The following is a 17,079-nucleotide window of genomic DNA, read 5'->3' on the forward strand; positions in this document are numbered from 1 at the left end:
GTTTTATTTTCAGAGGTATTTGAAATCGTTTGGTAGACGAATGGGAATGCTTTGTATCAGTTGTATAATCAAGTAAATTATGTACACACATTGTAACAGTTTTGGAATAACTATCATAAACAAACTTTTATAAATGTAATATATGTTGGCAAAAATATTTCATATCTGAACAGAGTCAGTTCTTTATGTATTCATGAATTCAGTCTTATACATAAAACATCTCTTGTATTAAATAGCCTGAAGCAAAACGTATATAAAAGAACTCCACAAAACCAAAATGTATAATAATAGCGGCTTTTGAAAAATGCTATTTTCTCAAAATACCAATATACTTGGTTTTACTGTTTACTCTGAATGATTTGGCATGTGTCTGGTTATTCTGTAATATTTAGTTTTATCCGCATCATTTAATTTATTAATCTTAGTCTGAGTTTTCAACAGATTATAACATAATTACTATAACTCAGTTTGCGTAAAATTTGATATCAAATAGAGTATGATTCATTCAGATGAATGACTTTGTCAGTCATCATAATAAATTCAGTAGGTACGTTAAAATGGTAGTTATTCTTAGAAAATCCTGGACGTTACTATTCATATTTAGTAACACATATCAGTTTAACGTATATATTTCAATGCTGAATTTGTTTTTCATATTTTCAGTGAATATAAAATACTACAGAATATGAATTTATTAATTGACAATGATGTAACATGAAGTCTGATATATGTAGAAATGTTGAAAAATAACATTCAAAATAAGCACAGTGAACCTAACCTGCCTTGGTTACCGGTACCGAATTTATTAACTGAAGGCGATGAATTTTCTCTTTGTTTCCAGGTATGTTGAAAATCATTCAAAATATTTTAATCAAAACAACTCACATTAATCTTTCTCTTTGAGTAGAACAATATTATGAGGTCCAAATAAGTCATTTACTGATCACGTATTTCTAGTAAACCTCATCATATTAAAAACAAAAGCTAAAAGTTAATCGAAAGTATTTTGATGTTTACAATGATTATCAATTCATTAAAGGACTTTAAATTAGTCGAAGATTTTCATATGTCTAGGGCGATTTTATTAGGATCGCTAGTTGAAAAAGTAACTGACAGTTTATCTGCATCTATTCAACAATGAGATTAAATATTTCCTTCAAGGAAAATCCTGACAATGATTAAATGTTTAGTTATATTAATTGTCTGTGATAAGTACAAAACCATTTTAAGCTGTTTTTTCACTATTTCCCAACTTATAAAGTTCGACTAATTTATAGTTACTAGTGTATTATAAAATGCTTATTCAAACCCTATTTATGAAACTAGTGCGTTATACAGAATTTCAATAGCAAAAGTAAAGAGCGCAAATCAGTTTTAGTATCTCAAATACTAAAGCAAGGACGAATACTCTTATATTCCTATTTTTTGTTTCTAAAGTCTATACAGTAAAACAGTGTTTAAGTAATCACGTGTGTGCTTACAATATAACAATAACTTGTACATTTGACGTATACATTTCATTCATTCATCACATATTCAATACTATTATTCAATGGCGTAAATAAATAGCTCATTATCAATGTTTAACTTTTTTCCCCATAATGACATTTCCGTAAATTAAGAAATATACATACAATTCGAATTAAAACATTTGTTACACGGTGTTCTACTGAAAATGATGTTTATATTAACAACGAAGATGCAAAATAAGACAATTATTTACAAACAGCGCGGAAAATTTGTATTTGTCGGTTATATAAGAAAAACATTTTCGACGGAACAATATATATATATACTACATTGGTGTTTATACAACAGGGGAACTTGAAAGTGCATGAATTACATGATTAATACTGACTAGAAGAAGGAGATGGATAAACAATCACCAATTTTAATAAAAATATTAGGTTTTCAATTACGCATCTAATAAATCAAAATAAAACTATATGTATAATCAAGGAAATCAATTTCCAAGCATTTTTACGAAATTACTGTAAACAAGGAAGAATAAAACTAGAGGAAAAAAGTAAGAAAAAACAAAACGAATGACGCATCAACAATAACAATTTGTTCCCGTTGTCTTTATGTTATTCTTATTCAAACACATTGAGAACAAAATCAAAATATCTCTGGTAACGTTTTGTCTTTACATTGTAAGAACATCAATATTGACAACTATTTATTCAGTCTATTATTGATCAACAAGCTTATATTAGTTTAGATATAAAAAACGGAATGCTGAATAACTATGATAGCAGCATGGTAGACAAAAATGAAAGAAATCATCTTAAAAAGTAATCCTTCAATGATGAGCTCATTAGAAACAAAAATGATTTCTCTATGAAACAGATGTTTCAGTGACGATAACATTTCATTATCGGCTTATATAGTCATTCTATTTATTAGATGTAACCATACTTTTATTTTAAATAATAAAGTAATTTACAAATTCTAAAGTTTCGTCAATATCGTGCTCAATTTAATATTGTAAAATTTAGAAAAATTACAAAACCTAATTATTAACTGATTAAAATGGAAGTTTATTTAGCTAAAAAATTAGTTTATTTATTTCAATAAACGGTATATATATATTAGTTGAATTCATGAGTTGATTGAAGCTAGACCACAATGGAAAACTCGGGAGCACTGTATTCCGTTTCGTTCTAGTGTTCGACTTTTTATTAGTGCGCGTCCACGACCTCGCGGGATTCGAACCCAGGACCTGTCAGTATCGCGCGCGAGCACTTAACCACTAGGCCCTCCAGTGCTTCCAGGTTTTCTATCGCTGTTTAGCTTCAACTGACTCATGAATCAAACTATCAAATTACTATGATATCCACAAAAACCCTTTTCTGAATAATATATATATATATATATATATATATATATGTAATGCTTAAATTCATTTTTGCTTCTAAACTTTTAAAGTCATTTTAGGTGAATAAATCTTTGACTAAGTTGTTGAAACATAGAAGAGTAATTTTCATCACATATAGATGTCACCTAAAGAATTATTCATAATAAAACAGAAGTGATCAGCTTTTTAAGTTCAGTTATCAAATTCGGTGCATTTGACAAATCCAGACATATGAAACTTTGTAATGTGGTTTAATGTAGAATTAGACATCACTAAGATTCAAATGTCAAGAGTGTAAATTCTTGTCTCATTAAAGTTACATATTGACCAATATGAGCAACGGCTACCTCTAGCCAACTCTCTTATAATGGCACCACTACATTAGTCCACTATGATAATAATTTTCATTGTCTACTGTATTAACAAATTTAGATAAATTTGTAAATGTGTAACGGAGTTCATAAATGGTGTATACATTTATATCCAAATGGATAAAAAATGAATAAATTCCGATTGGCTTGCATTTTGAATAGATCCTGGCTCAGAAATAAAGGTTTGATATGGTTCTCACTCCACATAATGTAGTATGTTTTATGTTATATGATTTTCCATTTAAATTCTTATGGGATTTATGTGTTATTCTACATGAAGCTTTATGAAGCAAATAATAGTTGCTAATACGTCTCACATTTTGTACAACAATAAACGTCACTAACTGAATATCGGTTAGTTTAACTGTATAATATGGTTTTACCAATTATCTTAAGGTTACGTAACAACAATTAATAATACGACTAGAGAAGCCTGTATGACACTGTTAAATTAAGTGGTTTGTGATCAAGTCGTTATAAAATCATATAAGACTTTCAACTGGATTTTTGTCCTGGGAAAGCTTAAGTTGTAACCCAGTTTAAAAGTTATATCTTTATTCTCTCTCAATTATTTCTTTATTGTGCTGTGTTGCTAAATGAATAAGTTGTTTAGCAAACCTATGAAACACTTGACAATCAATATTCTGTTATTCGGAATAAACCACTGAGTTGTATTTATTTGTCTATCATAAGTGGAAATCGGTCATATCATACACTGTTTTTTAAATTATTTATTAGACATGTAGATATATGTTGAAAATGAGGAAAAACCAATGATTGTCGTTTACTTCATTGTGCAATACTCTAGCACAATGATAATTTGAAGGACATCATATAAATGGGATCACTTGGACTCTTTTAATTATCAGAACGTTCTGTTGATTATTCAGAATCTTTAAGAAGTAGTAGAATAAAGACAACACTTGTTGAACTAGATGCATTGTAACGTGACTTGAGTTTTGAAATAATGAATGGAATTTATATTTGTTGATTTTCTACACTGTACATTATTTATAAATCAATGTGAAAAAGTCAAAGTCACGCCTTTAACAATATAAACTTATTGCAGATTAAAAAGATATCTTTGTATACGTAAGTGTAAAAGACTTTTGTAACAATCTACACAACTGATTCACAACTACAATAACACTTAATCTCTATCATAGCAACTGAATCTTTGTAATATCGCTGATTTCTGCTGGGTTTTTCCATTCATATTTACTTGTAAGAAGGATCTACTTGATTTATAATGTAAATTAATTGGTGAGTCTCCCACGAGATGTCAGATTTGGTTGATGTGTTGGACTTATCACCAAAACGTCGAAGCTTTAAAAGAGAAGTAGAGACCAACAAGGATAGTTCAAATGCATGACAGTCAAAGGATAACCTAAATCTTTGCTAGTAATTTAGAGCCTTTTTAGGAATGGAGAAGACCTAGTGGCCTTTTTTAAATATCTAGCTATTTTGATACCTTGAAATAAATGAGGATGAAACTGAACAGTTTTTCAGTTGTTTGTTCGAGCTCCACATGTACGATAAGTAGAATTTACAAGGACACTCAAACTCATTACATTTTTAGGTTTTTTATATAGTGCTTTATTAATTATAATCCACTGATTATATGATCAATATAGGAAACAGAAAACCCCTCGAAACAAATGACATGGCATAAAGTTTTCGTACAAATTGATTTGTGGGGATTTTTTATCTATTGGAATTCAATAGAACAAAAAGTAGGTGGTCGTTTTCTTATTTTTTGTTTTTGTCAAATTCATCAGAAATTGTTATCTATAATCAAATCTAATTAGATTGGGATTCAAGTATTTTGTTATGATTATATATATATATATATATATATATATATATATATATATATATAATACTAGTTTCACACTTGAGCGACTCCTGAAATGGCCTTGTGAATGTTATTTTCTCTAATAACCAATGATACAGTAGATGAAGTTATGGAAAAATGAAGTCGAAAAATAACTGAATTATTAACTTTAATGGATTTTTTGAATAATTCTTCAGTTTTAAACAATCCGTTAACAAGTTAGAAATAGTTAACTTAATATATCTGCATTACAGTCATTTTTTACAATCATCCGTGAATCACTAGTTAAAAATTCAAATCACAATAATTTTCAGATAAATACGTACACAGTATTGATGTATATGACGTTTATTAGTGCAACTTTCTTAGTCACATTTGCTTATTCTTCAGCGTTATCATCGTGAATGTGAAATGGTACCAAAAGTGAAGGTATCTTTCCTGATATTCTATTATTTATCAACTTAGTTTTGAGATGAGAGTTTGTGAGGACTGTGTGATTTTACGACGTTGACTGACATCGCTTTGAGAACCGTTGAGTCTGTTTGGATTATTTATCAAAGTATTCAAACAGATGCATTTGATAGTTATGTTGAGTTTATCCTGAAAGTAAGTTCTTCGAATTTCATTTCTCCTAAGGTTTCATCAAAGAAATTTTATGTTTAACGTAATATAAGTTCAAATAATATACTGTAAAATGCACGTACTGAATATACCGAGCACATGGAATAAAACAACGCCACTTCAGATAAATCGGCTTTCAAATTAAATCCCGAAATCTGTTGCTACTTCTGACTGTCAATTTATTTTGTTCTTTCATTTAGGTTGTTACCACAGTGGATCTCATGTATATTGAAGATATTGAAATGTGTATAGATAGTGATGATGTAAGTAATACGATGACATTTTACTTTTCATTTGTTGTAAGGCATTTGCTTAACACTAACTGAGTTAAATTCAGGTAATACAGAACTTAAAGAAAATTCTTTTGAGAGAATATAATGAAGCACTACAATGGACGATAAACGTCGTCATTTGTTATTTATCTGATGAAATTAGAAGTATGGCAGCAAAGTGATTTTACTCAGTTTTTTAATCATATGTAAACTTACGTGGTGCTCGCGTCTAACGAGGTTAAAAAACATCTGTATATTTGAAACCACTGAGTTTAATTATTTGTACAAGAAATTTATGTTCGACTTATGTTCAACCTATGAGCTCAAAGTTTTACTGATCAATAATTAGGCAGTAAAACATTAGATCAAAACGTGATCTCACGGATGATATACTAATTGGACTTGTGATGACATGAAATTGTTTCCTAAAGTAGTAATTATGAAGAAAAAATATTCTGATCAAATTTTTGCACGATAATATAAACTTTTATTTGTTAAATATGGATGGTGACTGGCAGCGGAATCCATGACGCGAGTTTTGTTCTGTTTGGGACTCGTCAGCTGGATGTACCTGCATCTCAGAGTTGGCGTTCACTTTGGGAATCTGAGATGCAGGTACAGCCAGCTGACACGTCCCCAATAGGATGAAACACGCATCCTGGATTTCAGTACTAGACACCATTCATCTTTGCTTATAGTACTTGTGACTTAAAACCATGCCGACGTAATCCGCACAGAATGTACATATGCCAATACGAGACTGATCAATTGCAGTCCTAAATATCAATGTTAAGATTCAAGCAAACAAAACCAAGCAACTTCATTAGTTATTGTTTGAAAACAGCAGTCAATTGTATTATGAGCTTCAGGGAAATTTCTTACTTGATTTGTTAGAAATAACTTGGTAAATTTAGCAATATATAGTTAGTAGTACCTTATTTATATTAGGATGACGAAACTGTTGTTGAGTACATATGAGTGAAAATTACACATGTAACTGATTTCTCGTTTGCGTACATATCAACTTTATGCAAGCCTAATAACTTTGGAACACCGTTTGAGTCAGGATTTTGATGGAATGCATAAGTACTGATTGAAGCGTAATAAATATCACTATAATATGATGTTTAATGCAACTTTAAAACGTTTCCTGAGAATCAGTTCAGATTACAAAGTGCTTTGAAGTCCTTATTTTATTTTCCATATCAGAAGCTTCTATTTTAAAAGATACCTAGTTATTATGGCTTCGGTAGTATTTTAAAAGTATGCACGTAAAATTGTGAATTATCGTATATCTTGTGGATATTATATAAATTAGTTTTAAGGTAATTCAATATATGTACACACTGTACTACTTATAATGATATTTAGTTAATATTTTCCATAACACATCCTACTGAGTCAAATGGCCTTTAAAAACCCATCTCCCCAAAGTGTAACCTCCATTACATTTAATCGTCACTGTGATTTGATTCACTACCATAATCTGCAACATCACATCAGGAATAACATACATCTCACCCCAGTGAGAAACTGTATTGCCCTAAACTGTTAATTATGTTGTTAATCGCTTTGATCGGCTTATTCATGCAATAAAATATGCTTAGTAGACCGAAACTTTCGAAATGAATATAAAGTGAGATGTATTTATTCATTGTCAATAATATCTATTTCATCAGAGCCCATTATTGAAAACAGACTTTTTGATTTTTAAATATCTTGACAGTTATTTGAATCAATGGAAACTAGTTTCATACGTCTTCAGGTTTCTTCAGAAGGGCTTTTCGAATCTAGAACAAATACAGCTTATGGAAAATTGCATAAAGGAATATATGACCACTCCAGTATTGTATTTTTATTAGTCAAAGATAATCCTGAGACTTTAAAGGTAAGTGAATATTATTTCTTTGACAAACAAAAAGTTGAACAAATATTATTAAAGACTGTTGTCAAAGAAACTTAATAAAAGCTATATGTATGTTAATATGTTGTGGTAAATTAGACGGATCAACGTATATTCTAGGTCCTACATTGTTTATGATTGACAAAATATCAAGTATTTAAAGCCACTTAGCAGTAATATAAAGAAACGAATCAAATGTCCTTTTATTCATATCTGCTTAATATCTATGGTTATGAATAAAGGAAGTAGTAAACTTCTATCTCGAAACAAACACCTAATTTTTATGACAGTATGACGATTTTTATACTAACATTTATTCCTACCAGCAAAATTTAAACAATTTACTCACCTACTGTCAAATGACCGATTTGGATTTTATTGATCACCTAAATAGTTAGTAGTCAGTAGTTGAATACATTTTAACAAGCACGTCTACGCGTAAATATCTCCATGAAAAAGCACATATTCAGGTATCTTGTCTAGATTCACCAGTAGTTAACTGAATGAAACTATTCATTTGTCATAGTAATAATAGGTTGGTTGATTTAGATGAGTAGGGTAGAATTTTCTGTCATTGTGATCCATAAAAATGTATAGACAGAAATACGATTCAATTTCTTTTTAAAAAAAGGGAGAAATTTGATCAATGATTTAAAACAAATATGTCCAGCTTAAGTGCTTAACAATAATGTAATGATGAGCAACTTTGATTTCCCATAAGCAGAGTTAACGTGAACTTGGTTATGTATGTACCATGTTTGCGAAGTAGTAACGAAAATACTCAAATAAAATTAAGCCAAATGGTTCCATAATAATTTAGTATATAAGCAATAAATTATTATATAGTTTTCAAACTTGCTCAATTAAACGATAGACAGTAATTTAAGTTTATATTAAGATTGGAGCTTTCACAATATTATTGATGGTTAAACGTCACTTCCGAAATCCTTTAAACTACAATGGTAAATAGTAATTTATGTTTATCTTAAACCTCAGAAAATATGATCAATTGTTTGTTAAAGATTTTTTATACTAATGAACAGTAATGTTAGATTCAATATGGCAAAAATTATATGTGCGGAAAGGAAAATTCATTAAATTCATCATAACATATTTTATGGTATTTCGAGATGTTTACTAACATTATATATCTCCTTTATTTGTAAGAACGCACTCAATTAGTTATTATGTAACATAACACAATACGCAAATGTTATTTCCACAATAAAAACTACTAGACATCTTTTGATATATTTCGGAGTATCAATATAAGTTAATAATTTCAAATTTTTATGAACAGTTTATTGTTAGAAATCGTTTATTTCACGAACAGTCATCGACACCGAAAGCTAGTAATTTAAGGATCACTGTTTTGGTTGGTTTTGCGGATTTGTACCAGTAATCTATAACCTCTCTGAAGATTAAAACCATTATAACCTATTACATAAGAACACATAAACTGACGAATCTATATGGATGTTTGTCAAAGCTATACTAACAAAGTAACATTAGAGAGAATTATAAGTAGAAACAACTGTAAACACGTTGGTAAAAGTGATTCATTCACTAATCTAGTTTTAAAGTGCTTAATAGGGTAATTTGATTCTTTTTTCCACCAATGCATAATTCAAAAATATTGGTGAAGCTCAAATAAATTGAACGAAAGGTTCATATTAGTAATATTTATGGTTTTGTAATCACGTCAAATTGAATGTCGTATGAGGATAGATGACATTATCAGGATCTATTGCCTTTTAGATGTTTAAAATCAATTGATGATGTTAATTTGGCGTGTTCAAAGTGAAATTAAAGTATTAATAGAACTACACAATATCCTCTTCAAGTCATTGTTTAGCTAATGTTTTGTTTAGAAAGAATATATACAATGATAAACTTTCATCTTTATTACTGACCAAAAAGGTTTGTTTTCTTATTCCAGTTGAGCAGTTAGGGAAAATAATGAATACTCACAAAGAATATTAATAACTCGTGTATCCATCAATTCAAAATACATTCAATATGAGTCAATAAACTTTCGAAGTTTCCATAAGATGGATACGTATTACAAAATAGATCACTCTACTTTGTATAATACAAATTTAACCTATTAAAATAACCCCTTTTCTCCTTTTATTAATCAATCAATATAATTAAAGTTACGATAATTTACTCTCATTCTTTCCTAATAAAAAAGAAGTTAATAACAATAATAATGAATTAATGATGCAGCTGACTTAAAAAAAGTTGATAGGTCGATCACGAGATAAAGTAGAATGAAAAGATTAAACTGTTTACAATTGCTCTTCGTGTTGTTTGTATTTTGACTATTTCTTGCTTTTTCATTTAAGTGTAATTTAATCTTTTTTTAATTTTAATTTCATCAGATTTAAATTACAATTAAGCTTAGATTAATTAGAACAAAATGAATCAAATTCCAAGCTGGAATTGATTATTTTCATTTTATTTATAAAGAAAAGATTAATTCATTTAAAAGTTATTGGTTAATTAATTATAATAGAAATTGTGTTTCTGATTGGCTATTCTACCATCTTTTGAAATTAATAGAGAATAGGAAGAATAGATCACACTGTTTTCTTCAATTGTATATATATATATATATATATATATATATATATATATATATATAGTTTAATGAGCTTGAATTTCTGTTTAATTAAATATATCCTAATTTATCTCAACAAAAATAAAAAAAGACAATTAAAAATAACGAGCTATTACATTATATTCAGTTATTATTTCTCATTGTATGAATAAGTTGTTAAATGAAAATCCTTCAAAACAATGCACCAGTTTATTTGAACCACGTCCACACAATTACTATCCATCTTGCAAATATTCCTGAGTGTAATTAATCATATGTGACTTTCCCGGGGGAAAAAAACACTTATTCACATTTTCATCTGTCTAAACTATATGTCAGGTGACGTTTAACTTAGTCTTATGGTCAGGTAATGTAGAGAACAATTAAGGGTAAAAAAAGAACGACTGTCTTACCTTTTAATTGTTAACAGCAACACTATGTAGCTACCTGATAAATGGCCACTGACCCAGATCATCTACTAATGTTGCCTTAATTGCATACATCTAGTCGAAGTTCAAATTTCTGTTACTTCGAATACTGTTTATACATCGTTACAGAGGCATTTTCTGTAAATTCTTATAACATACGAGTTCATCAATTAATTGTGATTTTCAACATGATACATAAGAAGTGCTTGTCATGAAATAGAATTTCCACTGTTTCATTTTTATCGAAGAAAAACTACTTGAAAAATTCTTTGTCGGCGTCAGCAAATCAACAACTTACTGAGTGAAAATAAGATTATATTTATGAATCTTTCAGTAGTTTAAATCGAATAGTTCTCTCGTTTTGTCTTCCAGTCTAGGCCGTGACTGATTACAACCAGTAGGATATTCACTAAGCGCAAAGGTTTTTAAAAACTGTTTCTTTCAAGTATCTTTGACATTTTCAAGATACAATTAGTTAAGAAAACAATGAATCGTTTCTATCGTGGAAGTTTATATTTTTCACATTCCTAAATTGCTCTCTGATGTAATAATAAATACCAAACATAACAATATGATAAAAACACCGAATAGTATACATGGGTGTTTGTTGATCCATCAATTTAATAAGTTATCAATAATGACAGTATAACCTACTACTTTTTAATGGGCAATGATCAGTGTTATCATTGAATTTGTTTCAGTTATAGTGATTTATTTATTTTTCAAATATTTATTTTGTTCCTCTTTAATTTTAAATCATTGCTTCATTTGAATAACAGATCAAACAAAATCTTCAAATTGTAGTTAACAAAAAGACTATTGTATTCAGATCACTTGTTAATAACAATTGGAATAATGAAAACATTGTAACCATGTCATCAAGTATTAGTAACAACCCTTGGTCCATAAAACATACTCATGCCCAGAAGGTGTGTTTTGTCATCAAATATAATATCAACCTAGTTTCCTTCTTTATAATTGAACTGAGTCGTTTGTTAACAGGATAAATTGGTGGTTTTGTATGTTTTAATGTCTAATAAAGAATCTTTGTATTATTTCTAGTTATGGAAAGATAACCTACTTAGACTAGTATTTACTCATTATCCAACACGTATTGATTTGGCACCACTGGAATTGTTATGGAAACAGTAAGTTAACTAATTTATTTCAGAGTAAACATTTCAGTCATGAGAGATTCTGAATTTATGCAGACCACAACACCTTTTACTCTAATCTGCGAAAAGGTGTTTGTAATAATTATGACATCTCATCAAAGTAATTTATTAAACTAAAGTGAAGTCTTATCCGAAGATTTAAATTTGCCCGTTACTAAAATAATAAATTGCAAATAATTAGTCATATTGGAATGTGTAACTCAAGGAAATATGGAAGCAATCAAGTCAAAATGTAAATATGCCACTAAATACTGATCATTTTGAGTCTTCAATGTAAACATCAGTAAGATTCCAACAATTGAAAAGAACATTCATTTTGAACGAATTAGTGAATATCTGAACTCAACGGCTTAGTGAATAATTAGTTGACATTTGAAGTGATAAATACTAAGTTTGAACCCCAATTAGAATATTAACGCTAGTATTTAGTTCGTGCACCTGATGCTGACAAACTGTAATAAAGTTCGTAGATTTTGTGCTTGGAAAAATTAATTCTAGTTTTTAGTTACCAAGATCAAAAACAAAAATTTAGTGTTTGATATATAAAACAATAAGAAGTACTTTAATTTTAACCGCTCTGGACTAAGTAGACCAATAACTATTTGAGTTGACTAAATTTTTCATGAAATCATCTTAAATATTTCTTGTTTAGTTGAATGGTTTGTGTAGATTACTCCCGCGTGAAGATAGTGAAATCAATTGTAGAACTATCCCAAACCATGAGAACTGAACAGCTCCTTGTATGGCTAGTTCTCGCCAGTGTATCAGCTTGATCTTTTAGCCTCGTTGTCGAACAACTTCATTATTAAATGTCTGATAACTCTACAGCACTTCATCATAGTATAGATGGAGAAATAACGGGCGTTCAGTCTTAACTAGTTTCCGTACTCCTTCACCTGATATCAGCCTGTAATAAAGTTTACTTTTAAAACATGTGAAATGATTTGACATACAACCAGCTTAGTTAATTCATTTGTAAAACTATTGACGATAGAAAAGGTATTACCAGGGCTTTAAACAAATAATTATCATCTCTTTTTGATAATAAATGCATTTCGCACCTAATTGTAAATTCTCTGGATAAGAAACTTTTCCGTATAAATAACATTCAATGATCTTGATTCTTCAGTATGTTTTAATTAACTCTTTTTTAAGCAATCCTTAGCAAATTAACAGATTTTATAAAACATGGCGTTGTTTAATTCCAGTTATTGCGCAGTAAACACTTATTTTTCAGTGGATCGTTTTCAGTGAAAAACCGTCATTCAATAACCCCCATTTCGCCAAGTGATCGCTGAACAAATTATGACTCAGTTTGATAAGAATCTCCAATTATTTGGTAGAATGCTGTGACAAATAGATTTCGATCAGGTCAAGAATATGATGGGTATGATTGGAATCAGTGAATAGTAAATATACAAATCACAAATTGATTGAGGTTTCAAATGTGAATAATTGTATTCCAACTCATATGTCCTGTAGAGCTTCAAACTATTGGGTTTGATCACAAAACTAGACAGACATATCTATCCATCGCTACTCGATCAGCAACGATTGGTTAGCGTAAATCAGTCTGTGATGCCAATCTGTAAATTTAAAGAACTAATTTCACAGCTAACCAATCAATAAAATTAACTTATCCTTCAATGTTGTACAATTTTACATTATCTTACAGTACGTTTTCGTTTTCAACCTCTCTTCGCTTCAAACCATTATCAACTAAAATTTTGAGTTCAGCAGATAAGAAACTGTATCATATAATTTCCATCAAATTTTAGTTATCCAATCTAAACCGTTCATACTGTTTTCAACAATTATATGTATTTATTTATATATGATAATACTTTTTCTTAGATGGACACATCTAATTATTGTTTATTCGAATTTGTCAACATGGAGAAAAACAGAGCAGTTAATTCACGATAGAAAGTCTACCATACCAAATTGTTGTATTCTAGCAGCATTTGGATTAGAAGGAAATTTATTGCCAAGTCATAGGAGTTATCTGTCTGAATGTTCACCAATTATTACAGACAATGTCGATATAGACTATATTAGTAGCGATGCTAACGTAAGTCATTTATATCTAGTTTTCATTTACATTTTGCATGTGATTGATAGCATGTGGTTTCATTTAAACTAGTGTGAGGTAACCTTTGTTGCGTTTCTAAGCATGAACGACTTCTATCGACCTGGTGAGAATAAACGATAAGATTTCCTTAAATAAATTCAAAATTACTGACTCTCTGTATATTGTACAGGCCAGCTTTATCTATATTTTCAGTTATTGTTACGTTTTTAAAATATTCTTTTATTATATATTATCACTACAAGTCATATTATACTTGTCATTGATGATATCAGTCTTAAATTGCAAGTATTAAGTTTGCATATAATCACTTATGAAACTAGCTTAAAAGTATTTCATATTGCAGAATTTCAATAAAAACAGAAAAGCATCTGTAGTGAAGGTATATGAGTTCATTTGCTTTTCGGATTCAATTCAGCTATGCTTAATCAGATACGTTTCTATCACATCTTCAAAAATAGCCTGTACATATCAATTTCACGTTCAACAGATTCAAAATTCGCATTTAGAGAAAAGTCACAGACGTAATTGATATTAAGGTTCCAATTTAACATCTTTGATAGACAAATTTCAGCTAGTTCCTAAAATTTAACAACTGGACAGTTCGTACTATCGTTGTATACAACCAGTTGAACAAGATTTAAAATACATTCGTGACATAGTTCTTAATTTCCTGTGTTATGTTATTCTATTATAAAAATTATGGCTGACGTTCTATTGTTGGATGTCTACAAACTATGTGAATAAATACGTTATACAAAATCCCAGCTATATAAACGTATAACAATTCACGACATGTATACCACTACTGAGCACATGTCTTTTTCAGAATTTCGATTGTAGAAAAAAAGGATGTCTCTAGAGTTGAAGCGAATGTTAAAATGAAATCTTTTAAATTCACGGTTCAACAGATACTGATAATAAACCTCAGTTTATTGTACAACAACATTTTATATGTAAGTAATCAATCGTGGACACAGAAAATACTAATTGTCTAAAATAATTAGAATACATATTCGGAATCAGAAGTAAAGGCGATGTTGTCAAGTTTGTTGAATGCAGTACACGTACAAACAGAGTAAAGTGCATGGCTTAGATGCCTAATTTATTGAAGCAAATAAAATTTGTCTTAAGTTTTGAATTTTTATTGACGTTTTTATTTTCAAGCATTATCTACCTTAACAAACTCCTAAATTTCTAATTCCATGTTGTTCTTTGTTTATCAGATTGAAGAAACTTTTCTAGACAATTTCACATTCGATGTTTTCTTTAATTTATTCATCCATTCTTGGCCTCGAGACGACATAGCAGACCTATTTTCTGCATAGTAAGTGACCAATTACAACGTGTTTCTTCTTTACCAGTGATACATTTTACATAGAAAATATATTACATCACTACTATTACCTATTGGAAACCCCGTTCATTCTGTTTATATCCTATAAATCAATCTTAAGAGCAGAACTTCAAAGTATATGTTTCAGTTACGGTTCTTCATCTAAAACTTTTTGTGCATCGCCTCAAGTATTCTTGAAAAGTCGAATTCCCCTTTTAGATATTTATAATATATATTCTGAATATAATTATTACAGAATTCATGCCAGTTCGTAGGCATGATCAGCTTGATGTAAATAGTAACACTAAAAGTACAGAACAAACATATTATATAAAATTGTTTTAAGTTTACTATTTCAAAAATTGTTTAGGTATTACATTTATGACATGTATAACAGCAATGCAATACATCGGCCGGGAACTTTTAGTTCTTCTTAAGTGGACATCAGGTTGATTAATGAACAGTGTATTTAAGGTCATTTCCTGAGCCATAATGAATTAATTATAATCATCCACAATTAGAAAAAATAAAATGGAAACATAGAGTACGAAACAACGAAGCAATAATGACTAAAATATGTCAGTCAGCTCTACCATGTGATTTAATGATATTCTGTTCATGTTAGATATTATTCAAATTAGTTAGGGTTGCCAGGGATGGTTCTAACGTAAAATAACACCAGGTAGGTGGTTTTATTTAGTAAATTCAGTAATAAGAATGGCTAAAGTTCTTATAATCTCATTTGCGGAATAAGATACACTCACAGACGCTAAAATATTTAATGGATTTTCAAAGAATCAGTAAGCATTAATTCAGCGAACAGGGGATGGGAGTGATTTTATCTTACGGATCAATTGTTGTAGATTGTTCCAGCGTCTAGAAAATTTACAGGTAGAGTAATTCATATAAAGAGGTGACTTAGAATGGGTTTATTTCACCAATGACAAGGAGTTACAGATGTCGTAATTAGAATTGAATTATTTGACTGGATGTAAAGGATAGTTTATTAAGTATTTTGAAGAAAAATATTAGATTTAGTTTGAGTCTTCTTTCCCATAGAGGGTCGAGTTTATTACATCTGGAATTATAATTCAACGTACAATCAGTTCCAAGAATCCGAAGTGTAAATCGTCTTTGTACTGATTTCAACCTTAATTTTCCTTTATGTCCACACTACTAAGAATAAACTTGTATTATTCTAAGAGTGGTCGAACACAAACTTTGTACATCAAAATACGTGACTCATTGTTATAGAGGTTTTAATTTATGCAACATATAAGACGTTGAGACTTGGAGGTCTTATCAATACCTGTTCTGTAAACAAAAAATCGTAGAAGTATCTAAGTTCAAAGCCTACTACCGTATGTAACCTTACCATTGATGGTAAGATCTAAGTTGAGTGATGCATCACCGAAGCATATCCATACACATTTAGCTATGTTAAGCTCCAGATGCCATTTTGAACACTACTGCACTGCTTTGTTAAGTTCTAAACTGATGTAATTTTGCTTATTGCTCAGCTGATGAGGAGAAAATGAATACACTACTTTAAGATCATCTACTTACTGAAGAAGCTTACCTACACAAAATC

At 29.6% G+C, this 17,079-nt stretch overlaps 1 protein-coding gene across 1 annotated transcript in view; it reads left to right on the forward strand.

The window, feature by feature from the left end:
- Positions 1 to 736: 736 nt before the first annotated feature.
- The window catches only part of MS3_00010332 (uncharacterized protein), a gene marked incomplete at both ends in the record, with an annotated part of 54,211 nt that continues 37,868 nt past the window's right edge, over positions 737 to 17,079 (forward strand). Inside the window, 6 exons of the mRNA XM_051218693.1 lie at positions 737 to 841; positions 5,884 to 5,946; positions 7,682 to 7,843; positions 11,951 to 12,036; positions 13,918 to 14,134; positions 15,379 to 15,479. Coding sequence (XP_051070800.1) covers positions 737 to 841; positions 5,884 to 5,946; positions 7,682 to 7,843; positions 11,951 to 12,036; positions 13,918 to 14,134; positions 15,379 to 15,479 — 734 coding nt within the window. The remainder of the gene's footprint in view (positions 842 to 5,883; positions 5,947 to 7,681; positions 7,844 to 11,950; positions 12,037 to 13,917; positions 14,135 to 15,378; positions 15,480 to 17,079) is intronic.

The sequence above is a fragment of the Schistosoma haematobium genome, chromosome ZW (genome assembly GCF_000699445.3).
Source record: "Schistosoma haematobium chromosome ZW, whole genome shotgun sequence".
Taxonomy (NCBI): domain Eukaryota; kingdom Metazoa; phylum Platyhelminthes; class Trematoda; order Strigeidida; family Schistosomatidae; genus Schistosoma; species Schistosoma haematobium.